General features: G+C 36.6%; 1 protein-coding gene across 1 annotated transcript in view; it reads right to left on the bottom strand.

Annotated features, from left to right (window-relative positions):
- Nucleotides 1-27197, bottom strand: part of MEGF9 (multiple EGF like domains 9) — a 134412-nt gene that overhangs the window by 5686 nt on the left and 101529 nt on the right. Inside the window, exons 3-5 of the mRNA XM_053570796.1 lie at nt 17435-17574; nt 6742-6885; nt 1517-1786 (exon numbers count right to left, since the gene is read on the bottom strand). Coding sequence (XP_053426771.1) covers nt 1517-1786; nt 6742-6885; nt 17435-17574 — 554 coding nt within the window. The remainder of the gene's footprint in view (nt 1-1516; nt 1787-6741; nt 6886-17434; nt 17575-27197) is intronic.

Here is a 27197-nt window from a genome sequence, read left to right as displayed (position 1 = left end):
ACTTTGTACTTCTAATATACTTTGTACTATAATTTGTACTTCAGCAGAATGACCAAAAGCTTTGAAATAAAATAGAACTATGTGGCTATAGGTAAGTCATCTTTTAAAGCTCAGGTTCCTCATGTGTAAAATGGGAATAAAAACATCAACTTTGCAGACCTCTTGGAAAGGATTGAGACAATGTACTAAATATATAGCATTATCACATTTAATGCTTATAGTGCTTGGCACATAGTAGGTATTTGATAAAATGATTACCATTATTATTATAATTATCATTACAATTTATATCAGTTTATCCTAAAAAATGGCATAGTTTTATTTACTACTTTTCTTACTTAATGAGAAAAATCAACATTCAGCTTAGTATCGACAAAGTATGCGTCACAAAATGGGAACGATCTCTAACTAAGGAAAGATCTTTAACTAGTGATAGGGTTCAATTTGGGTCTTTTAGACTTAATCACAATAGCATAAAGATATTAAGAAAATGGCAGGAAAAAGCCTGGTGTGGTGGCTTACACCTGTAATCCTAGCACTCTGAGAGGCTAAGGCAGGAGGATCACTTGAACTCAGGAGTTTGAGACCAGCCTGCTCTAACAAAATAGAAAAATTAGCCAGGCATCATGGCAGGCACCTGTAGTACCACCCACTTGGGAGGCTGAGGCAGAAGGATTCTTGAACCCAGCAGTTTGAGGTTGCTGTGAGCTAAGCTGACACCACAGCACTCTAGCCTGGGCAACAAGGTAAGACTGTCTCAAAAAAGAAAAAAAAAAAAAGAGAAAAAGAAAGAAAACAGCAGAAAGATGACACTTGCCACAGGCCAATAGTTCATCAGCCTAGTATTCAAGATCTGTTAGAATATCAAAGAATGTGTGTAGAAAAGCATGGTCTAATCTATCTGTGACCTAACAAGCCCTCAATAACCCAAACTCATCCTGAATTTATTATATAGTCATTAATTTTCTTCTTAATCTTTACTAAACTTCCCTATAAGAACATATTTTGTCATATGAATAACTTTTTCTTTCAAAGAGCAAGAGGAATATTATTGCTATTTCCTCTACCATACGTGGGGAAACTTAGGCCCAAAGTTAGAATTGAAGCCAGAATAAACTCTAGTTTCTCAGCTGGAACTTCTAACCAGAAACTACTTGAAAAGACCTTTGTTGATCACTGAAAATGATGAGAATAAAAGAATCAAAGAATAAAAGAAATGATAGGACTCTCAAATTATTAACATAAAAATAAAAATAGATGAAGAGAAAATGTGAGAACACTTTATCTCACTGTTGCAATGACTTTGTCTTGGTCCTCAAATTTCTGTAGTTGACTTTGGAGTATCAGAAGAGCAGCAGGAATGGAAGGAAACCTCTTTAGGCAAATATCTATTAAAATCTATTTCCAGGAACTTCTCTGGTGGGATTGGAAGGTTTTATAAAGCTAAAGGTAGCTGTCCTGAAATTTTCACTGCTAGGCTTAGATATTAAATTTACAATTTTGGGTGAAGTTTTACCTTTCTTGATGCAATTTCCCTCGAGGTCTTGAACATAACCTTCCAGGCAGTTTTCACACCAAAACCCAGTGGTGTTATGGATGCAGTTGATGCACTCACCACTCTCGGGCTTGCAAATCTTTGGATTTTGAGTTGTGTTCACATGGCCATGACATTGGCACTTTCTACAGATGCTGTCAAAATTATAATAGCCATTTTCACATATATTGCAGTTCTGGCCTGTGTAACCTTCTTTACACTGGACACATTCAGGTTCCAATTCACCAAATTCTAAAAGAGAGAACACCAAAATAGTTTAGTACAGTCTGAAGCTACAATTAAAAATATAAAACTACTAGTCCTGAAAAAGATTTATAGGCCCTTCTTACCAACTCCTCTTAATTTTAAGAGACATACATAATTAAACTAATAATCTATACCTAATTTATTAAATTTCCAGCTCATTGTAGGAATTATGGGGCATCCAGAGAACCTAATCAGAAAGCAAAAGAAATATGCTTACAAAAGGAGTCTGAATCATTATGCTGGATTGGCACTCTCATACTTTTAAAATTCCTTCCCTTTCAGACATGACAGACTGAATAAAATCTTCCTCCATCCCTCTTCTACTTAAACGTCGATACTCCCCAGACTTCTATTCTTGGTCTCCCTGGGTCACCTTATCCACCTACATGGTCAGCCGTTCTAAGATGTGTATCTCTAGTCCCTACCTCTGTCCTAAATCCCAGACTATATACTAACTGCCTGCGTATCTGGATTCAGAAACATCTCAGATTTAACATGCACAACACCATCCTGAATATCTTCCCTTTCTAAGTCCTGTCCTTTTCCAATGTTTCCTATATCTCAGGGAATGGTACCAACATCCCCCTACTTGCCTAAACCAAAAAATTGAGAATCTCTTCTTAATCTTCCTTCTGCCTTTATCCCTTTTGTAAGCAGTTATCACTTGTGTCACGCTGTATACCACTTATACCTGGTAAAAATCTTTCCCATCCACAGATGGCTCTCTCCATTCCTACTACCATAATCTTCATCGTTTCTCACCTAGATGACTGCAGCTACTTCCTAATGGATCTTTTCTACAATGCACCCTACATTCACTTTGAATTTCAAAGCAAATCTTCTCTATCAGAAGCTCTTCAATGCTTCCATAACTCCTTCAGGATTAAGTAAAAACATAACAGAATTTTCATATCCTCCATAAGCTGACACCTGATGACTATTCTCAATTTTTCTGTCTTCACTTCATACTCTACAAACCTCTATGGTTCAGGCACATGAAATGGCTCAAGAGTACCCCTAAATACCACTCTGCTTCCTCTGCGTGGGGCAACCTCTTGCCTCTCTACTCTCTCTTCACCTAGTAAATTCAATCTGTAGGAATTAACTCACGTATCACCTCAGAAGCACAGAAGTTCCTTAATTCCCTCCGTTTGGTTAGGGTTAGTCTACATCTCCCTGTAATATCATGTTATCCTAAATTGTCATTACTTGATTACTTATCTGTCTCTCTTACTAAACTATGACCCACTTGACATTTTTCTGTCTTTTTCTCTACTGTATGGCATACTTAGGCAGTGGGAACTCATGCCTATCTGCTTCTTTATAAATTTTTCATAAGATTGTAATTCAGGATTCTCAAGTATGTTTAACAAACAATTTTTAATAACCAACAAACCATAATTGTATGTAACTTCTAAATGGATTAGCTCATTTCTTAGAATTTACTAACTATACTAATAGATTAGTCCTGTTATCTGAATATAGACTAATTTTAATAAAGCAGGACCACTTTACAGTGGTCACGGAACTTGTGGCAATTAATCACATCTCTGATGTTCTTTATGAAAAATGAATCCCTTTTGTCTATTTTACCATTGCTTTTTAAAATGGCTTTCCTTGAGATATAATTCAAATTTTATACCATTTAAAGTATAAAATTCAGTGGTTTTTAGTATACCTGTATTTCTAGAGTCGTGCAATTGATGAAGAATTTTAACTTACCACTTATAATCCCCCTTAATGTGTAAGTTATTAAACTCTGGTCTTTAGTTTCCCATCTTTCAAATAAGAGGATTAAACCAGAAAGACGGGTTGCTTCAAATAATAAAAGGTGGCAGCTGACTGAGTTCATAACCCATGCAAACAATGATATGCAGAAAAAAATACTCTACAAAAAGGTACACGCTCCTTGTTCTCCAGGAACTTAGAGCTCACAATGGTACCGTACTTTAAAGCATTTTTGTATTTTAACAACTACGGTAACAATAAATATGAAAAAAATTCCTGGTGAAATAGATTGAAGGACTGAAATTAAGGTTGTGAAAGTTTTTCACGTCTGTCTTGTTCAGACCAACTTGAACTCAAGACACAGAGCTTCTGCCTCATGTTTCACACTTTCTTCCTTATACTTTTGTTTCTGCCCTTCCTTGACAAATCAGCTGTTTTAATATTTCTGTACCTTTGTTCATATTCTTCTCTTTATCTGAAATGTCTCCTGTCTACTTGCTAAATGGTGACTCTCATCACAAGACTCAGCTTTCATATCACACTCTCTCTGAAGCCATGGCTGACATCCCCCCAGTCCAGGAAGAGTAACTATTCCCACGTGGTGCTTTCACTGTACCCAGACCGACCTCTCCCCACCACTACACACTAGACCCAGCCCTCCCACTCCCTACTGTGAGTTACGGTTACCTCCCTTTCTACTCACTGAACATGCATTATTAGCGTTACCCATATGCTGGGAATGAGGATGAAATGGTTAAAAATATACACATAGTCTGCCCTTATTAAATTTACAGTCCTTGGAAAAGGCAAACAAGAACAAAGGATTTGCAGTATATTACTTTTGTTAGGCATCTTTTCCATAGAGAAGGCTTCTACATTTTAAATTTATCATATGAAAGTGAATTTATTAAGTTATTCAACAATCATTTACAAAGCAATTACCATAAGCCAAATCCTGTGTCCAAAAGGAAAGTTACTCTAGATATAACAAGGACTAATACAAGTTCTTATTTACAATTCTTATAGGGCGGTGCCTGTGGCTCAAAGGAGTAGGGCACTGGTCCCATATGCCGGAGCTGGTGGGTTCAAACCCAGCCCTGGCCAAAAAAAAAAATACAATTCTTATAAAATTCTAAAAATTCTTTGACACTAACAATGTATTGATATGCTTATAAAAATAAGACATCCAGGGCAGTGCCTGTGGCTCAGTGAGTAGGGCGCCAGCCCCATATGCCGAGGGTGGCAGGTTCAAACCCAGCCCCGGCCAAACTGCAACAAAAAAAAAAAAAAAAATAGCCGGGCGTTGTGGAGGGCGCCTGTAGTCCCAGCTGCTCGGGAGGCTGAGGCAGGAGAATCACGTAAGCCCAAGAGTTAGAGGTTGCTGTGAGCCGTGTGATGCCACAGCACTCTACCCGAGGGCGGTACAGTGAGACTCTGTCTCTACAAAGAAAAAAAAAATAAGACATCCACTATAGAATTTGATATTGTAGAAGCAGATTTAGAATACATAATCTTTATGTATTTAGAATACATAATCTTCATATTCACGACCCTGGATAGTACTCCTCCTAATTAAACTCAAAAGGTTAAACAGGGAGTGACTATATGGCCCAGCAATTCCAGTGCTAGGTATACACCCAAGTGAAAACATATGTACACACAAACATATGTACACAAGTGTTCACAGCAGCATTATTTATAATAGTTAAAAAGTGGAAACAACTCAAATGCCCATTGAACAGATGAGTAAAATGTGGTGCATCCTCGGGGCAGGTTGGAGTGTCCAATCCACCAGGCTGCATGCAGATTCTGTGAGGACTTCTTTTGTTTCTCTGTAGTGTTGAATATCACAAAAAGGATGCATGGACTTTTTTTTTTTTTGCTAATCAGCTTACTGTGTTGCACAAGACAACTTATTTTTTTCAGTGTGAGGCAGAAAAGAAATGATAATATTCATACAATAAAATATTATTTGGCAAAATCAAGGAATGAAGAATATTGATATATATCACAACATGGAAGAACCTGAAAATATGATGTGAAATGAGAGAAGCCAGACACAAAAGGCCACACAGGGGTGGCGCTTGTGGCTCAATGAGGAGGGCGCCGGCCCCATGTACCGAGGGTGACAAAGAAGGCCGTATAGTATCTGTATATATGAAATAGTTCAGAACAGGCAAATCCATAGAGAAAAGAAGGAGACCAGCGGTTGCCTAAGGCTGCAGGAAAAGGAATGACTGCTAATGTTTACAGGATTATTTTATAGTTTTTTGGTGGTAGTGGGGTGATTAAAAGGTTCTAAAATTGATTGTGATGATGGGTGATGACGGCTTACAACACTAAATTTTACATTTTATTTTGTTGTTTATTTATTTATTTATTTTTACCCAGATAGGATCTTACTCTGTTGCCTAGGCTAGAATGCAGTGGCATCTTCATGGCTTGCTGCAACATCTAAGTCCTGGGCTCAAGCAATCCTCCTGCCTCAGCCTCCCAAGTAGTATAGACCCAACTGGGACTATAGGTGTGTGCCACCATACCCAGCTTATTTTTCTACTCTTTATAGAGACAGGGCCTGGTCTCGAACTTCTGACCTCAAGCAATCCTCCTGCCTTGGCTTTCCAAAGTGCTAGGGTTACAGGCATTAATCACTGTCTCTAGCCTGAATTTTATATTTTAAATAAAGTATATGGAATGTGAATTATATCTTATAAAGCTATATTTTAAAATGCAAGGAGAGAGAGAAGAATCTAAACAAGACGTACTCAGCTAAGGTGCTTTCAAATAGTACAGAAACCATGTGAAATAATAAATTCTTATTGTTTTTAGCCACTAAACTTTAGGATAGTAGATTATACAGCAATAGATCACTAATATATCAGGAATAAATGAAAGTTAACTATATTTGTAAAATTACCATATAGAAACAGTTTGCCAATATCAGGAAGTACTAATTAGTAAATTACCTTGAAATAAGTGAGCAAAAGTTGCTCAGTCTTGAAGTCCTTGTATTAACTCATTATGCTGCTTTTTAGACATTTTAAGTCTCATTCACATATTTGGATTAGGTTGTAAAGACCTAGAAAGGGAAGCTTTTGCTGCCTTTATAATTTCTTTTGCACTTATAGAATTCATCACTGTAATTTATTCCTACTGATAACTGATTCACTGACTTTTTTCCTCTAACATGAAGAGTCAGAGAAAGGTCTTACTTATGGTACAATTGCCTGTAGAGGTCACTGCTGAACAAGGGCAGCGAAGACATTCTTCAGGGGCATTGGGACTTTGATAAAATCCTCCTTTACATTCTTCACAGTGATTTCCTTTGCTATTTTCCTGGCAATTTAAACAAGCACCTAAAAGAAGCAAATTATTTTAAAACGTTAAAAGAACACGAAAAGCAACAGTAGTTTTCAAAAGGACAATGACTTTCAAAATTCATTCCTCTAACAAAAAGATAGTAAGAGGAAGAGATAACGACGTCGCTGGGTTCTTCACTCCTCTGTAAACTCTGTAGAGAAAAGCTGGGCACAGGATTAACATTGCAGTGAGATTTTGTTGGTTGATTTGACTATATATTGAAGGTCAACTATGTGCAAAGAAAAAAATAAAAACAATAACAATCCCTATTAATAGAAGAATAGATAAACTGGGACATTTTCATAAGTGAACTACGTCATTATGCATGAGTGCATGAATCTTAAAAACAACACTGGTTGAAAAAGCAAAGGAGAATACCTATTTTATAAAATAAATACTAAGTAAATGGATATATAATACACTATGTAGTGAAAATTAAACTGTGAACTGAGAGTATAGGGGAACTTTATGTTCTGCTTATCCATGGAGGGAAGAAGAAAAACAATACTTGGGAAGAAAACAAAGGGAACTCTAACTTTATATGAAATTTTCTATTTCTATTTCTATTCAAATACATAACTATATATACACATGTATAACTAGGAATCAAAATTCCAAAATGTTAATCTTTGTTAATTCTGGGTGTGAGTACACAGATATTTGTTATATTATTCTTCATAGGTTTTTAGGTTTACAAATTCAAAGTAAAAATAAAAACAGTAAGGAAAATGAAAAGGAAGGAAGCAAGCGCAGTTCCGTGTTTTGTAGTAATACCCCTCGGTAGCCTGTTACTAAGGACGCTCTACAGATACTGCAGTAGCATAACATTTGAAATCAGGTAGTGAGGAAGTACAGTATAATTTACACTCCTTCTTCATGGGGCCGTGAAGATTCAAAGGGACACTCAGAACTACTATTATATAAATAAGCAAATAAACTACACAGAAATCTAGGAAAATGATGAAATTTTACAAGATATGCTAGATACAGTTCAATGCTCAAACTGTTCGTGAACAGTCTTATTTGATTTCCTTACTAATAGAAATATTTACAAAAAAGGGAGAGGAAATGAGGCTATGAAATAAAACAGTGTTACAACTGGAGCAAGATTTGGAAAACAAGAAGAGTTTGAAAATGTTATTAATGTATACAAATCTCGATTCTTAAATGATTACAGCAGAATTCTCCAAAACGTCATTGAACTTATTGGGAAAGACATGTGCAAAAGTTGATTATATAAATACTTGCTTTGAATTAAATCAAACACGCTTGTAAATACCATTACTTTATATCACATCATTTTCTAAAGGTGAATAGCATTAGTGATGTTTTTCACATACATAACAAAGTAGTATGCATTCACACAGTGACAGATACTTCAGGTACTGGTTTCTCTCCAGATCTTACATTCTAATCCCTCTTTAGCTATGCACCTTTGTGACAATACAAAGAGTTGAAATATATATCCTAGGAAATCATGGATTTTAGCTCTGAAAACGACTTTACACATCAAATTGTTCTGCAGGTTGGAAAAGTTAAAGTTCGCATTATGTGTAAAATCTGTCTACCTGCTATCCTCCGATTAAAAATGTTCAATGGAAAGAATTTTTTGTTTTTTATTTTGACATATACATGTGCTAATTAGGTTTTCATTTATTTTTGCCTTCACAAAATTAAAAAGACTTGAAATTTAATAACAATAACAATGTTTAAGGACTAGAAACAAAAACCTTGTAAAGAACGAACGAACATAAATACATTCAGAAAAGGAATCAGACAATTGCTACATCGAAATATTAAGCGATAATAATAATAATAATAATGCAAGAAAGTAACATTCACATTGTCAAATAAGAGTATGGGAAGAATGGAAAGAATTTTTAAGAGAAAAAGTTCTGATAAAAATACCTCAAAAAAGCTAACAGTTCCATAACAAAATTTTGATGTTTGGGGTAAGATGTATTCCAAAAATGACTCCTTTGTGTGTGACTGCTGTGACAAAGAAAAGGTCATGTTGCTGTCCTTTTCCACAATGGCAGTACATTCGTATTTTAATACTTTGCTTCTACAATGCGACTAGGCCTACATGATTATAATCTGGGGCCTTTTTACCCTTCTAGATAAGACTCCAAGCCTTTGACTATCCCACTATAATTTCACTCTCTTAAACTACCTACTATTAGAATATAATTTTCTCTAGAAGAGTTTTTTATTTCTCTTTATGCCATAGCCTGAAATGAGAGATGTCAACAAGTAAAAAATAACCCGACAGACTAACATTGCTATCTCAAAAGTAAAGGTGAAAGCAAGTGTAAGAATGAAACTCATGGGTTCCTAAATACTCCTCACTCTTCACATGACTTTAGGGTAGTAGACACCCGTGAGAAGGGAAGAGTAGGGACAGGGAAAGACGGAGGGGATGGGGGTCTCGGTGTGGGACACTCCTTTGGGGGGCAAGACACAATTAAGTATAAGAGGGACTTTACCTAACAAATGCAATCAGTGTAATCTGGTTTCTTGTACCCTCAATGAATCCCCAACAATAAAAAAAGCACAGGCCTACAGAGAGAAAGCGCCGGAAGCACAGGCATATAGAGAGAAAGTTAATAAATTAAGGACAGGCCGGATAGAAATGTAACTGGAACGTTAACAATTGTTGTGAGGGACAACAGTCCTGTCAGTGTTTTTTTCCTCTCCTTCTAATTTTTAAATCGTCTCTAGTATGTATGCATCACTTTTATTTTTATTAATGTGTTGTTTTTTTCCGATTATAAAATAACACATTGTAAAATATGTCACAAGCACATTATAAAATACTTCAAGAACTGAAACAATTTTAAAACACTTCAAGTTTCTACTGACTTTTATAATAAAAATAATGACTATTCCCTTTAAAATCCATACACAGTAGGAACTAATCATGAGAATTTGTTTTTCTAATAGCTTACAACTCCTCTCTGACAGGCAACATAGTATAAAAAAAGTGGTATGAGATTTAATGCTAAATTTGTGTTCCTTCCCAGCAAAATCTCTCACCTGCTCTGGACCTTAAGCATATAGCTTCTCTGATTTTCACTTTTCTTTTCCTGAGCCTAATTAGACAAAGAATAAATCTGAAATTTATTTTTCTTCTTTTCTTCTTTATTACCTTGCCACAACTGAATACAAAAGAAGAAAATGTATCCCCTCCCCACAGATGGCCAACTGGTTTCTCCTAATTATCAGAAAGATACTAAGTGAAGTATTTTAAGTCAAGTATTAAATGAACATAAGAACACAAAATATAACTAAAGAATACTAACTTGAGTTAGATGCTCCATGAGAAGCAAAAGAATGTGAACAGAAGAATAAAAAGAAAGTACATCATCTTAACATCCAACTTACAACCATTCTCAGGAGCGCACAGGGTAGTTCTAACAGTGACTAACCCAACACCACCAGGGCGGGCCTCGCATGCATTTGATGTGGCTAACTCATACCAAACTAAACGTGTCCCCTGGCCACCTGCCCTACTGAGAAGGCCGTGTGCCAGTCATCACTGTTAGAGGGAAAGAGCCTGGACAACAATGTTCTGCCCTCAGGGAAAAATGTTTTGAACACTTGGTTTTAGATCTGAGCAGTTTTAAGGTAAGAGATAATTTTCATTTTTCTGATCTTCAAAATAGGATAATAATTCTTTGGCTAAGGGTTTCATAAAAATAAATTATTTAAAAGGGTGAAAGACTATTCCATAGGATGTGTTTTCTCTTTATGCTTTCATTTCTTCATCTGTAATTTTAAAAAGTGAACCTAGAAGAAATCTAAGTTTCCTTTAATGTAAAATTGGAGAATCTTTCTTTTATAATAAATGACATGTAAAAATAAGCTGAAGTTTAACATTGTTCAATGTACTCTGTCTGGAACCTGCTGAAATATAACAACACTGCCTTAAAATTCATTCTCAGGCTAGGCATGGTGGCTCACACCTGTAATCTTAGCTGTTTGGGAGGCCAGTGTGGGAGGATCATTTGAGCTCAAGAGTTCAAGACCAGCCTGAGCAACAGCTTCTCTATTAAAAATAGAAAAATTAGTCAGGAGTTGTGGTGGGCACCTGTAGTCCCGCTACTCAGGAGGCTGAGGCAGGAGGATCGCTTGAACCCAGGTGTTTGAGGTTGCTGTGACCTAGGCTAACCCCTCAGCACTCTAGCCTGGGCAACAGAGTGAGATTTTGTCTCAAAAAAAAAAAAAATTCACACTCTCGACTGGGTGTGGTGGCTCATACTTATAATTCCAGCACTTTGGGAGGCTGAGGTAGGAGGATCATTTGAGGCCAGGAATTCAAGACCACCTAGGCAACATAGAGAGCTCTCATCTCTACAAAAAAGAATCATTTAGATGCAGTGGCAGGCACCTGTAGCCCCAGCTACTTGAGAGTCTGAGGCAGGAGGACTGTCTGATCTCAGGAGTCTGAGGCTGCAGTGAGGTATGATGGTGCCACTGCACTCCAGCCTGGATAACAGAGAGAGACTCCATCTCAAAAATAAATACAAAAACAAAATTTATATTATTTTTGTGGAATGATCAAAGGTGGATCACCCCTCTCACCCCCAAAAAGTAATGAGCATTTCCTGAAGATGGACCTTATCCTGAAGATGAAATCAGGCTCCTTGGCTAAGCACCTCAAAAATCTAGTAGGGATAACCAAGAAAATAACTGGGGAAAAAAAAGGAATATAGTGCTCCTTTCCAAACAAAGTCAAGGACAACATTTTGAAAACAAATTTATTACCTGTAAAAAGACTTATCCTTATTTCCTTTTTATTTTACCATTTCATAGTTTATATATAAACCTGTCAGAAATACAGCACTGTACTAGGCTGTTAGAAGAAATGCTTTCTCCTCTTCATCGGGCAAAGACAAACTTTAACCTGTCAAACTGAAAGGCAGCCAGTGGGGAGCCTAAGCAAAGAAGGGAGAGAGAGTAACAGAGATAAGATCAGAGAGAAGCAGGGCCCAGAAAATGTCAAGTCACGAAGGCCATGGAAAGACATCTGAATTTTATTCAGGAAGGGATGGAAAGCCATTGCATGAAAATAGCATGATCTGATTTTACATTTTCAAAAGATTTCTGGTGGTTATATGGAGACTGTGGTGGTGTGGGGGACAGGGGATGGGGAGATAAGAGAGACCAGATGAGAGACTACCAAGGCAGTTCAAAGAGATGACAGTGGCTTAGACAAGGATGATGCCGACACGGGTCATGAACAGTGGCCAGTTTCAGGGACTATTTTGAAGATAGGGCTGATAAATCTTGCTGATGGACTGGATAGTTTCAGAAAGAAAAAATAGAAGAATATGACCCCTAGGCTTTGGAACTGAGCAACTGGTTGAACAGTGCCAGTTACAAAAATGAAGAATCACTAGGGGTAGAGCAGGGTTTAGCTTACAGAGTAAAATAAACAGTTGTTTTGGATGTACTAGGTTTATAATGCCAATTAAAACATTCAAGTGGGCTGGGTATGGTGGCTCACACCTGTAATCCTAGTATTTTGGGAGGCTGAAGCAGGAAGATCACTCTAGGCCAAGTGTTTGAGACCAGCCTGGAAAACATAGCAAGGCCTCCTTTCTACAAAAAAAGAAAACTATCAGCCAGACGTGGTGTTGCACACCTATAGTCCCAGCTACTCAGGAGGCTAAGGCTGTGGGGTAGCTGGAGCCCAGGAGTTTGAGGTTGTAGTGAGCTACGATGACACCACTGCACTCCAGCCTGGGTGACAAAAGGAGATTCTTTTTCTAAAAAAAACCAAGATTCTGTCAAATAGCATACTGGATATTTGAGTGTGGTGATCAAGGGAGAGATGTAAATACGGTAATAAGCATATATAGATGGCATTTAAATTAATCTAGGGAACTGAATGAGATCACTTAGGGAGAAAGTGTAAATAAAGAAAACAAGCTTGTCAGGCTCTGAGCTTTGCTTGAGTTGCTTATGGTTGAGCTGAGAAGATCTAGCAGAGCTGACTAAGAAGGAAAAGCTACTTATGTAAGAAGAAAATAAAGAAAAGTATGATACTATGTAGCAAAGTCATTCAAGAGTAACAGGTTGGTCAACTCAGTCAAGCTACTGAGGTCAAGGTGCTCACCACAGGATCCTATGAATACATGAAGGCACCTTGAATTCTTAAAAAGAAGGATATCATATAAACACAAAGTTCTAGTTTAAAAAATAATAACCACTTCCCCACCTCCATTTTTAAGGGAAATGTGCTCTGAAAAGAAAACCTAGAAAATACAGGGGTAGAAAGAGGGGAAAAACTAACCTAAGAAATATCTCATTAACATTTTAAATAATTTTCCTTGAAATATTGTTTCACTTGTAGGGGTTTTCTTTTTTAAATAGTCTAATTATATGGTATGTGTCACTTTATACCTGCTGTTTTCATTTCCTCATGTTACATACCATTCTGTAATACATTTTAATGAGGACATAACAATAAGTTACCAATTACTGATTGCTTATGACCAGGCGGGCACTGTATTAGGACTGTATAAATGTATGATACCCTATAGTAAAGTGCATTTAACCTTCCCAGCCCCTCATTAGGCATATTATCTCAAATTTATAGACAAAGAAAAAGATTAAGTAACTTGCCCAAGGTAAAATCAAGCTTTGAATTTCTGTGTTCTTAACCACATACTGCCTCGATAACAGTATTTACTTAATTCTGTATGAAATTAGGTTGTCCAACTTTTTAGGAAACTGATTATGGTGGTGCGGTGCCATATTTGAAAGCATCTTCAAACATAAAGCTTTGTATAAATTTACAATTACTTCCTCAGAATAGATTCTTAGAAATAAAACTACTATATCAAATAAATATTTTTAATATTTCTGATAACTATTGTCAAATTGCTTTCCAAAATTTTTTGCTCAATATATTTTACCACAAAAAGAACACTTTGAAAATCTATTTTGATCTAAAACACAGGTATAGAAAAAGACTGGGGACCCGGGCATTATGAGGACTGTGAAAACAGTTAGTGGCCACCAGAGGGCAACCGTATCACAGCGTTATTGATTCCAATTTCCCTGGCCACAAAGGAAAAACCGGTTTTACATAAAGCTCTCAGTTTTAAATCAAGTATTTGCACTCCTCATGTCGGATTCCATTTTTATTATATTTCCAAACAGAGAAACCATTTCTTTCTCTAGCTACTACCTGCTTTGACGAAATCATCACCATGAAAAAAATGTTGCCTTTTAAAATTACCTTCAGCAAGGACAGATCAACATTTACTGGACAAAAGAGATATTATTTGCTGCTGTAAGAAAGATTAAAGCTGAGAACCAGAAATGTAGACTGCTTTCTGTCCTGTAAAAGATCTAGGGTGTAATATAAATTGACTCAATAAGATGAAGCATTCCTATTATTACCCAGTTTTGAAAATCATCTTTCCTCTGTATATTTTTCCATTCATTTCTTCATTTATTCAACAAACATTTAGTTGAGTACTTATGTGCCAAGCTACCTGCTAGAGATAGTGTATACAGTAGTGAACAAACTGAGAGCATTCCTGCCCTCATGAAACTTACAATGTAAGCCATGTGTGACTCATAACCACAAATAAATATATAATTACAAACTGATAAGTGCTATGAAAAAATACAAGCATATGTGAGAGTGTATCTCAGGGGAATTGTAATTTAGTTTAGAGCATCAGGAAATGCTTTCTAATGAAGGGCCTTTTTTTTTGAGATAGAGCCTCAAGCTATCGCCCTGGGTAGAGTGCCATGGCGTCATAGCTCACAGCAACCTAAAACTCCTAGGCTTAAGAGATTCTCTTGCCTCAGCCTCCCAAGAAGCTGGGACTACAGGCGCCTGCCACAACACCCAGCTATTTTTTGGTTGTAGTTGTCATTGTTTGGCAGGCCTGGGCTGGATTCGAACCCACCAGCTCTGGTGTATGTGGCTGGCGCCTTAGCCACTAGCTACAGGTGCCACCCTAATGAAGTGACCTTTAACTGAAGACCGGAAGAAAGAATATGATTTAAAAAGGCAAAGGAGACAAGAATGGGGGTACAAGTGGATTAGAAAGAACATTCTAGGCAGAGAAAAAATCATGTATGAGAACCCTGGGACAAAGAAACATAGCTTATTTTAGAAATTAAAGCCAGTGTGACTGGATTACAGATGTAAAGGAAAAAAATAGCACAAGATAAAATTGGCAAGTAGGCAGGGACCAGATCACATAAAAGTAAAAATAACACAATTTCTTCTAAATCAATTTGTTTCTCTACAGAATAAAGGATTAGAATAAAGAATAAGCTTTCAATACAGATTTTTCCAGGGTACTTTCAATTTTAAATATTCTGCTACCCTGTCCTCGTAAAAACACTTGTATTTGTCAGACTAGGTATGTCCTGATTTTTTGATTGTGGCAAAAAAAAAAAAAAAAAAGTTTGCAAGGAAGTATCCCTAATCCTCACACTTAGAAGTACTGAAGATTACAAGTTAATTAACTTTAGTTCTTGATAGTTTGCCTAAGTATGGTTTTCTTTGGTTTTATATTGCTTGGGGTTTGTTGGGTTTTCCTAATGGTGGGGTAATGTCTTTCACCAATTTAGAAAATAGTTATGTCTTCAGATATTGCTCTGACCCAATATCTCTTTCCTCTTTTTCTGTATCTCAAATTACATTCACTTTTTTTTTTTTTTTAAAGAGACAGAGTTTCAACTCTGTTGCCCAGGCTGGAGTGCGGTAATGTTATTATAGTTCACAGTAGTCTCAAACTCCTATGCTTAAGCAAAACTCCCACCAGAACTTCCTGAGTAGCTGGGACTACAGATGCAGGCCACCATGCCTGACTAGTTTTTTTCTTTTTTGTAGAGAAAGGGTCTTGCTATGCTGCCCAGCCTGGTCTTGAACATCTGGCCTGAAGCAATCATCTCACCGAAACTTCCAAAATGCCTGGGTTTCAGGTTTAAGCCACTGCTCCTGGCCAAATTATATTTTTGTAGATCTTTTAAATGTATCTCACATGTCTTTCCTGATCTGTCTTTTCATTGCATTTTCTCTAAATGCTTTAGTTTGGGTATTTTTAACTATGCTATATTTGAGTCTACTAATTTTGTCTTCACTGTGTACAATCTGCTGATATATCCATGCAATGAGTTATTAATTCACATGCTGTATTTTTCAGTGTTGGATTGTTCATTTGATTTTAAAATTCAAACTTTGAAATTTTGCCTTTTTAAACCTATTTTTTGCCTGATTTTTCCTATATTTTCTTCAAGTATAAATTTTAGTTACCTTAAAATCTCTACCATCTGGATTATGTGTGGATCTGTTTCTGTTTTTCTCTTTATTATTAGTCAGATTTTCCTGTCTCTACATTATCTAGTATTTTTTACCATATACCAGACATGGTATATGTATGTGTATAAAGGGGAGCCCTACCAGAGAGGGCTCCCCTTTCCTCTGTTAGGTAAATGTAATGAATGGATCACCTCAATCTAATCAGAAATTAAGGTGCATTGAAGATAGACCACAATTTTAATAAGCTTTCCTTTGGTTCATCACTATTTCTTGGTCATAGCCCTCTAATCTAAGGCTTTTGAAAGCCCAGCAAACCTGTGTCTCCCCAACTTTAAAACCCTATACGAGATTCAGTATTGGCCTTTGGTGGTTTGGGCCTAGGTCCCACTCTACATCTTCAGAATCTGGCAATATCTTGAGAAAGAGATGGTTGCATGTTATAGCAGGCCCCCTGTCTCTAAAGAAATTTTGTCTCCTTAGCACGAGACTGAAAGAGATTTCTTCCTACCTTTCTGGCCCAGCCTTCTATCTTCTGCAGAGTCAGCTAATGTCCTGTGGGAAAACTGACCTTGTGCTCAGGGTTCCTCTAGTTTCCAACCATCGTGCAAGCCTCAAATGACTGTCAAATCTCTTCCCGTATCTCTTTCCTCAAGAAGAATTCCTTTGCTTGGGCCAAGTCTGCTACTTAGCCTGTGCCCAGAATCAGCAAATGGCCTCTCAAAAAGAAAATGGCTGGGGATTATCAGCTTATCTAGGAAGAGTTCTACCCTTCCTCCACATAATTCTCCTTGCTTCCATACATCTCCAGCCAATGTGATTTTTTGAATGTATATACTTTTTCTCCCCTGCTCCTCTCTCTCCCTTTTTTTTTTTTTTTTTAGAGATAGGATCTCATTCTGTTACCCAGGCTAAAGGGCAGTGACCTGATCAGAGCTTACTGTAACCTAAGTTTAAGTGATCCTTCTACCTCAGGATCCTAAGTAGCTGGTACTACAGGGATATACCACCATGCCCAGCTAATTGTTTGTTTGTTTTTTTTTTTTGTAGACACAGGGTCTTGCTATATTGCCCAGGCTTGTATATTTTTTTCAAGTTGCAGTAAGAGTTTGGCTTGTAATGATCTTATACATTCTACTTAGAAGAGAAAGGCCCGTATAAACTATTTGGTAAGAATTAAACTATGAATGAAACATTTCTAAATGAAAAGAATAGTGAAATAATTACATAACACAGTTAAGGAAAGTATGTACCTGTGAGGGCATCACAACTGGTGGACCGATTATTGCACTGGCAGGGAAAGCAGCCGTTCTTGCTAAAGCCGTAATATCCATCGTGGCATTGGTCACATGAAGAGCCAATGACCCCCACTTTGCACTGGCATTTCCCAGAACTGCAAATAAATGCAAAGACAATCAACAAAAGTAAACTAGTTTAGAGGTTTTATTGCCTAGCATCCCTGAAGGGAAAGAAAGCTAAGCTTCTGTACATAGTATACAGTTACCATACCTCAAAGTCTTGTATCCTAAGAAATCACCTGTCAATTTCTGCATTCCTATTTAAAGCTGTCTATTGTATTGCACCATATAATTTCTTAGCTGAGAAATAATTTTATAGAAAATGTAAAATAGAGGCACCTGAAAGCAGGACTAATAATAAAGATGATAATAATAATAAAAACAATGAACCACCATTTATTGAGGGCCAGTGCCAATAAATATATATTTTCTCTAATCTCCAAGGTATTTTTACTAGGTCGAGGTCATAATCCTCATTTTACTATAGGGAGAATTCAGAGAGGTTAAAGTTATTCTCTACAGTTAGTGAGTCAGGTATATTTATACAAAGCCAGACTTTTCCCACTATACCATGCTATTATCCCTAAGGTTAAATCGAAATTTGTATAAAAATTTTGTCTTCCAAATAACTTGATATCCACTTAGCTATCAAGCTTTATTCTGTAGATCCCAAGCATCACAACTGACCATCTATATAGGTTCTGATTCCATTGATGCTGTTTCTGCCTCATCCAGAGTAAATCTCAGTTTCTTTTCTCACTATCTAAAAGTAAATTTCAGATCTCCCTAACAGAAGCTGAAATATCTTACTGCTTGAAGAGAAGAGGAAGCCTAACAAATTCCAAGGCTCTCAGAGATACAAGTCCAAATATTCTGATGTTTAGTTCAAGCTTAATTAAAATTTGTACTGATCATCATCTGGAAGATGAGCATTGTTTTTAAAAGAAACAACAGAATTTTTAATTACCAAGCATGTCGTTTAAGTTATTTTGCAAAAAAGAAAAGAAACTCCACACACATTTATACACACAGCTTTACACAAGAATAGCCCAAGGTTGGCTCGGCGCCTATAGCTGAGAGGCTAGGGCACCAGTCACATACACTGGAGCTTGTGGGTTCAAACACAGCCTGGGCCTGCTGAACAACAATGACAACTACAACCAAAAATAGCTGAGCGTTGTGGTGGGCGCATATAGTCCCAGCTACTTGGGAGGCTGAGGCAAGAGAATCACTTAAGCCCAAAGAGTTTGAGGTTGCTGTGAGCTGTGACGTCACAGCACTCTTACCGAGGGCAACATAGTGAGACTCTGTCTCAAAAAAAAAAATTAAAAATCCCAAGGTACTTAAAGACCTAGCAAAGAAAATCTATATTCATCAAAAATGAAGTTGAAGAATATCTTCTGATTCAATAAGAAGGAACCAGTCAATTTAAGACCTGCTATACCAGTGATTTTCAAATGGTGTGCCGTGGCACCCTGGTGTGCCATAAGAGGATCTGGGTGTGCCCCCCAAGTTTTAAAGATCAATTAAATTATTTTTGAAAGAAGTTCAAAGCACAGTAAATATATTCTTTTTTTTTTTACTCTTTTTTTGGTCAATATAATTCAAGTGTGCCATGCAAGTTTAACTACAGGTTCAAGTGTGCCGTGAGATTAAAAAAAGGGTTGAAAAACACTGCTTTATATTACAAGAAAATTACATAGGACATAATGTACCTTGCAAAGAATGGCTAACAATACTTCATTAGCCAATTTCCAAGGTTTTAAAAATGTTAATCAATATGTTTTTTCCTCTTTCCTGTAAATACATTATTCAGTATACAAAAGGATTAACAGTTAGTTAATTGTAAGAGTGGTATTTGCCTAACCCACCACCTATAAGAAAAATACATTATTTTAGAATATAGAAGTCACTTAATAATATCTTATAACTATAACTAGCCAGTGTTCCCAAAGTAGCTGCTACTCCTGTAAGTGAGCTTTCCCTTCATAATTCTGGTTTGGGCCCTAAAAAAAAATGATTTAAGCAGGCACTTTTTCTCTGGAGAATCTGCTCCCTAGTCGCTGATTTAAAATAACAAAAAATCCATGAATGACTTCATGAATCCTGATAAAGTAGTTGACTGAGTCTAGATACTATGCTTTAGTTTTTCCTTGGTAGATTTTAAAACAATAGGAAAGGAAGTGCTTTCCTCTTTTTTAAAGAAGAAGTATAGAATGAAGTAGGGAAGTCTGGTTGTAAGGCTGCACTAGCAGTGCTTTTCCCAAGGCCAATTTCTGCATGTGTAAGAATTAATAAATCATCCGGGCTCAGTAGCTCGAGCCTAGTCTGAGACCAGCCTGGGAAATATAGGGAGACTCCTTATCTTAAAAAAGTAAAATAAAATAAATTAGTCAGGAGAAATGGTGTGTGCCTATAGTCCCAGCTACATGGGAGCTTGAAGGGGGAGGACTGCTGAGCCCAGGAGTGTGAGGCTGCAGGGTGCTATGATTTTGCCTGTAATTGTGCCACTGCACCATAGCCTGGGCAACATAGTGAGACCCCATCTCCTAAAGCAGAGGGGAGAATGAAATCACTCAGCAAATACAAAGCTTTGCCTGTGTGACTTCTTTGACAGAAAAAGGCTTTACAACACTTCCTTTCACAGGCTTTCTCTGGTTAAGACTGTTGAATGCTTTCAGATGCAAAGTTCATGATACAGATGCAATGAAATGACAACAACAAAAAAGGCTTACTGGCAGACCACCTATCCATAGATTTGAAATGAAAGAACCAAAGACTCCGAGCTTCATATCTAGAGAATAAAGGTGCAGAACTAAACATTGAATATAAATCAGAAATCTGTACTACTGACACCAGCTAACAAAGAATTGAATACAGAATTTGCTCATTTGGTGTTACTTCTTAGAGACATGTGTTACTAGTAAAGTACTAATATAGTACAGAGAATTATATCAGAAAGAATATAGAATTATTCATAAAGGAAGCATAATCACTATATAATTAAGCTACTCTAAATATAACTATGTATATACTACACATTTCTTAAATTATCTCAGATGGGAGTCTCAGATTTTCTTATGGTATCAATGCTTAGTTATAGAGTTTATATAGTTATGGGTATGAATAGCTATTTCAAGGTTTTAACACCTCTAAAAAAAGTTTTTCTGAAAATGTATTAACATATTTTCCAATACGAATTGTTAATTTTTCAAAACAAAAAATTTAATGGTATATCCTCTCAAGATATGGTACATATTGATGTCATACAAATATGAGCTAAATTGTCTTTTTAAAGTTTCTGTTTAAGATGAGTAGGTGGGCCAGGTGTGGAGTCTCACACCTGTAATTCTAGCACTTTGGGAGGCTGAGGCAGGTGGATTGGCTAAGCTCAGAAGTTCAAGACAAGCCTAAGAAAGAGTAGGCCTTGTCTCTAGAAAAACTAGCCAGGCATGGGGGCTGAGGCAGGAGGATCGCTTGAACTCAGGAGTTTGAGGTTATTGTGAGCTATGATGACACAATGGCCCTCAACCCAGGGCAATGGAGTGAAACTCTATCTCAAGAAGACTCTAAGTTATTTACTTTTGAAATCTAGTTAACCCTAAAAATGGCAAAAAAAAAAAAATTAGGAAATTGCTAATTTGGTGCAAAAAAGTGGCTGGGAAACGAGTACATTATGAACAATAATGAACACATTATGATAGAAAAACTTTTTGGAAAGAAAATTTTATAATTGAGAAGGGAAAGGATCTGCAAACTCCTACATTAGTTGGGAGGGATCAAAGCCAGCCAGACCTGGGTGGCGCCTGTGGCTCAAAGGAGTAGGGTGCTGGCCCCATATACTGGAGGTGGTGGGTTCAAACTTGGCCCCTGCCAAAAACTGAAAAAAAAAAAAAAAAAAAAAATGCCAGCCAGACCTGACATGCTTTTCTACCAACTAGCTACTGATTTATTTCTAAATTGTCAAATGTCTTGGCATGTTTTTTGCTATCAAGAATACTGTGTATTTTCTTCCTAAGATTTACAAGATATAAATTATGTGTATATATCTTCAGATATCACATTATCAACTTTAACTCAAGCAGTCACAGAACAACTAAAAAGATATATATAGTTCTAATAAGGAGAAATTAATTCACTTAAAGTCATTCAGGAGTCTTGATTTTCCTCCTTTTTCTTTCTCAGACAGGAATGCATTTGGCACTCTGACATGGAAAGAATAAGAGACAGAAAAAGATAGACGGTTAAAGGTATTAATTTTCTTCTTCCTTGTTTTAAATAAGTAAAAACAATTTAGTTTTGGAAAAGATGGAAAATACTAATTAAAATAGTCTGAAATAAACAAAAAATTGTTGATTATAAGCTCTCTCAATATATTAAAATTAAAATTTAAAGGGAGGCTATAAAAAGTTTGTCCACTAGAAAAAGTTTTTATATGAAGAAAAAAGAAAAGTTTAACAATTTTTAATTTCATATTTGGGTCATAGTTTTGTAGAGGTAACAAAAATAATAGTTTCTTCTTTTCATTACTAAAAAAAGTCAATAACGACATTTTGGCAAAAGATTCTTTGCATTTAGTGTTCCTCTGTCTTTCTACAGTCATGGAAAAGATCATTATGCAATGAGCAAAGCTTCTTTTCTGGAAGAAAAAAGGGTAGCTTTATTGCTGAAAACATTGGGCTATTATTCTAAACATTCCTAGTATTTTTGAGGGCAAATAGTCTGAAATATGTTTAGAGGAAATCCAAATTCAGACAGAAATTCTTTTTTTTTCCCTTCAGAGACAGAGGACAGTTTATTCCTCACAGCAATAGCAGTAGTGAGAATATCATTTGTACAATATCATTGTCCTCAAACTGCAATTCCCAAGGGTAATGCAAAGAGAGCCAGTAATGCCCTCATTGAGGTGAGTTGTTATAGAAGAACCCCAAACTCAGAGAATCCAGATTTTTTTTATTTTTTTTTATAATGGTTAGTGAGTCCAACTGATCTTTGCCTAGGAGGTAGGCTTAAGTTTTGTTGTACCGGACAATTAGCAAATCTGTTCTTTACTCCAGAGGAAAGTATTATCTCTATTTCCCAAGATTCTTTGCTATACATCCTTTAATAAATAGTCTAGAACAAATCAGCCAGTGCCTCTGCTTGCAGAAGCACAAGAGAGCTTTACAGAATTGTCTTGAAACAATAACAACCTTTCATTGATACAGCGTCTTAGCCTCTGGAAAACTTTCCCATGAGTACAACACTCCATCAGTCATAATGATTAATCTGAACAATAGAGCCAAATCCTGTCTGCCACAAACTTTTAATAAATTTTATTGGGGCGACGCCTGTGGCTCAGTCAGTAAGGCGCTGGCCCCATATACCGAGGGTGGCGGGTTCAAACCCGGCCCCGGCTGAACTGCAACCAAAAAATATCTGGGCATTGTGGCAGGCGCCTGTAGTCCCAGCTACTTGGGAGGCTGAGGCAAGAGAATCGCTTAAGCCCAGGAGTTGGAGATTGCTGTGAGCTGTGTGAGGCCACGGCACTCTACCGAGGGCCATAAAGTAAGACTCTGTCTCTACAAAAAAAAAAAAATAATAATAATAAATAAATTTTACTGGAACACAGCCCTACATTTATGTATTGTCTATGGCTGGCTGTTTTTAATGGCAGAGTTAATGCCATACCTTGACTATCCACCCATTGCTGAATGGCTTTTTCTTTGGTTATTATTTTTAATTTACACATAATAATTGTACATATTTATGAGCTACAGTGTGATATTTCAACACTAAATACTTTCATATCTGTTAACCAACCTTTAGTTATCCTCCCTTCCCCCTTACCTTTTCTGCCTCTAATAACCATTATTCTAGTCTGTACTTTTATTTCTACGAAATCAATTTTTTTTAGCTCTCACATATGAGTGAGGGCATGAAATATTTACCTTTATGTACCTGGCTTATTGCACTTAACACAATGTCCTCCAAGCTCATCCACGTTGCCACAAATGACAGAATTTTTTTCTTTTTTATAGCTAGTGTTACACCGCACATACATAATGCATGTGTTTTCTTTATCCATTCATCTACTGATGGTCATTCAGTTTGATTCTGTCTTGGCTATTGTGAACAGTTCTTCAATAAACATGGGAGTGCAGAAAGCTCTTCAACACACTGATTTCCTTTTTTTTGGATATACGCATATACCCAGTAATGTGACTGCTGGATCACATGGTAGTTCTATTTTTAGTTTTTTGCAGAGCCTCTTTACTCATAATGGCTGTACTAATTTTAGTAAATACATTCTCACCAACAGCATATGAGTTTCCCTCTCTCCACATCCTTGACAGCATCTGCTACTATTATTAGTTTGGTTTTTTTTAATATTCTATTTGTTATTTATTTATTTATTTTTGCAGTTTTTGGCTGGGGCTGGGTTTGAACCCGCCACCTCCGGCATATGGGGCCAGTGCCCCACTCCTTTGAGCCACAGGTGCCGCCCTGTTTTTTTATTTTTTAATAGCCCTTCTATCTGGGGTGGGATAATACCTCATTGTGGTTTTGATTTGTATTTCCCAATGATCAGTGATATTGAGAATTTTTTCATATACTTGTTGGCCATTTGTATGCATTCATATGTTTTGCCCATTTATAAAATTATCTGGAGATTTTTGTTGTTGTTGGGTTCTTTGTATATTATAGATGTTAATCCCTTGTTGGATGAATAGTTTGTGAATATTTTTCCCATTATGCAGATTGTCTTTTCACTGTCGATTCCTTTGCTATGCAAAAGCTTTTCAGCTTGGTATAATCCCATTTGTCTATTTTTGCTTTTGTTGTGTGTGCTTCTGAGGTCTTCTCCACAAAAACCTTTGCCCAGAGTAATGTCCTGAAGCATTTATCTCCTGTATTCTGTTAACAGTTTCATAGTTTTGGATCTTATGTTTAAGTCTTTAATCCATTTTGAATTCATTTTTATGTATGATGAGAGATGAAGTCTAGTTTCATTTTTCTGCATAAGGATATCCAGTTTTTCCAGCACCATTTATTGAGGTGGGTGCCCTTTCTCCAAGATATATGTGCTTGGTATCTGCTGAAATTCAGGTGGTTGTAGATACCTGGGTTTATTTCTGCATTTTCCATTCTGTTCCATTCGTCTTTGTGTCTGTTGTTATTCCAGCGCCAAAAGGAAAGCCATCTGTTACTATGGCTTTGTAGTGTTTGTAGTGTTTTATACTTTTCCTTCAGTGTTTTATACTTTTCCTTGAAGAGATTTTTGCCTCCTTGGTTAAATTTATTCCTTGAAATTTGGGGGTGAGGGATTAGCTGCTGTAAATAGGATTGCTTTCTTTACTTCTTTTTCCACTAGTTCATTGTTGATATATAGAAATGTTACTGATTTGTGTGTGTGTGTGTGCCTTGATTTTGTACCTTGTTAAACTTACTGAATTTATTAATTTTAACACCTTCTTTGTGGCATTTTTTTGGTTTTTCTATATAAAAGGTCAGGTCACCTACAAACAGAGACTATTTGACTTCCTCTTTCTCAATTTGGGAGCCTTTTCTTTTCTTGCCTAATTACTCTGTCTAGGATTTCCAGTACTGTGTTGAATAAAAGTGAGCATTCTTGTGAAATGTGAGCATCCTTTCTTGTTTCCACCATTCGGTATGTTGGCTGTAAGTTTGCATATATTGCCTTCATGATATTGCAGTATGTTCCTGTTATACCTAACTTGTGGAGAGTTTTTTTTTAGAGACAGAGCCTCAAGCTGTCACCCTGGGTAGAGTGCTGTAGCATCACAGCTCACAGCAAACCCCAACTCCTGGGCTCAAGCGAGTCTTGTGGAGAGTTTTTAACCATGAAGGGATATTATTATTATTATTATTATTTGAGATAGAATCTTGCTCTATTGCCCAAACTGGAGTGGGCATGCAGTGGTATGATTACAGCTCACTGTACCCTTGAACTCCTGGGCTCAAGAGATATTCCAGCTCAGTCTCCTAAAGTGCTGGGATTACTCACAGGCATGAACCACTGTACCCAGCTGGGATACTGATTTTATCAAATGTTTTTTTTTTTTTTTGCATCTATTGAGATGGTCATAGGGGTTTTGTTCTTCATTCTATTGATGTGATGTATCATATTTATTAATTTTCATATGTTAAGCCATCTTTGTATTCTTGGGATAAATTCCACATGATCACGGTGAATGATCTTTTTAATGTGCTGTTAGATTCAGTTTGCTAGTATTTTGCAAAGGATTTTTGTGTCTGTGTACTTCAGGCATACTTGCCAATAGTTACCTTTTTTTTGTTGTTGTTGTATCTTTGTGTGGTTTTGTATTAGGGTAACACTGGACTTGCAGAACAAGTTTAAAACAATTCCTTCCTCTTCAAATTCCTGAAGAGTCTGAGAATTTGGTATTAGTTCTTTAAATGTTTGGTAGAATATAGCAGTGAAGCCATTGGGTCCTGGGCTTTTCTTTGATGGGATATTTTTTATTACAGATTCAATCTTGTTGCTCATGATTGGTCTGTTTAGGTTTTCTGTTTCTTCTTGGTTTAATCTTGGTTGTTGTACATGTCCAGAATTTATCCATTTCTGTTATGTTTTCTGATATGTTGGCATAGAGTTGTTTGACATAGCCTCCACTTATCCTTCATATTTCTATCATAACAGTTGTAATGTCCCATTTTTAGCTTCTGATTTTACTTACTTGAGTGATTTCTCTTTTTTCCTTGGTTTAGCTAAGTGTCAGTTTTATCTTCTCAAAAAGCCAAATTTACTTTTCTATGTTGCCTTTTGGTTTCAGTTTCATTTATTTCTTCTCTGATATTATTTCTTTCCTTCTACTGATTTTGAGTTTTGTTCTTGCTTTTCTAATTCAATGAGGCACATCATTACATTGTTTATTTGAAATCTTTCTACTTTTTTGATATAGACATTATTGCTATAAACTCTCTCTTAATACTGCTTTTTCTGTATCCCAATGGCTTTGGTATGTTTTGTCTATATTTTCATTTATTCCAAGAAATTTTTTTTTATTAAATCATAGCTGTGTACATTAATGCAGTCATAGGGTACAATGTACTGGTTTTATATACAATTTGAAATATTTTCATCAAACTGGTTAACATAGCCTTCACTGCATTTCCTTATTGTGTTAAGACATTTATATTCTACATTTAGTAAGTTTCACATGTACCCTTGTAAGATGCATCATAGGTGTGATCCCACCAATCACCCTCCCTCCACCCATCCTGCCCCTATTCCAAGAAATGTTTTAATTTTCTTCTTAGTTTCTTCACTGACCGCCTCACTGATTGATCATTCAAGAGCATGTTCTTCACTCCACGTATGGATACAATTTTGAAAGTTCTTCCTGTTATTGATTTCTAGTTTTATTCCATTATAATCCAAAACGATACTTGATATGATTTTATTATTATTATTATTATTTTTTTGAGACGGAGCCTCAAGCTGTCGCCCTGGGTAGCGTGCTGTGGCATCACAGCTCACAGCAACCTCCAACTCCGGGGCTCAAGCGATTCTCCTGCCTCCACCTCCCAAGTAGTTGGGACCACAGGTGCTCGCCACAACGTCCAGCTGTATTTTTTGGTTGCAGCCGTCATTGTTGTTTGGCGGGCCTGGGCTGGATTTGAACCCGCCAGCTCTGGTGTATGTGGCTGACACCCTAGCCACTGAGTTATAGGTGCTGAACCTAAGGCATAG

Source organism: Nycticebus coucang, chromosome 2 (assembly GCF_027406575.1).
Source record: "Nycticebus coucang isolate mNycCou1 chromosome 2, mNycCou1.pri, whole genome shotgun sequence".
NCBI classification, from domain to species: domain Eukaryota; kingdom Metazoa; phylum Chordata; class Mammalia; order Primates; family Lorisidae; genus Nycticebus; species Nycticebus coucang.
This window is presented reverse-complemented; position numbering and strand designations above follow the sequence as displayed.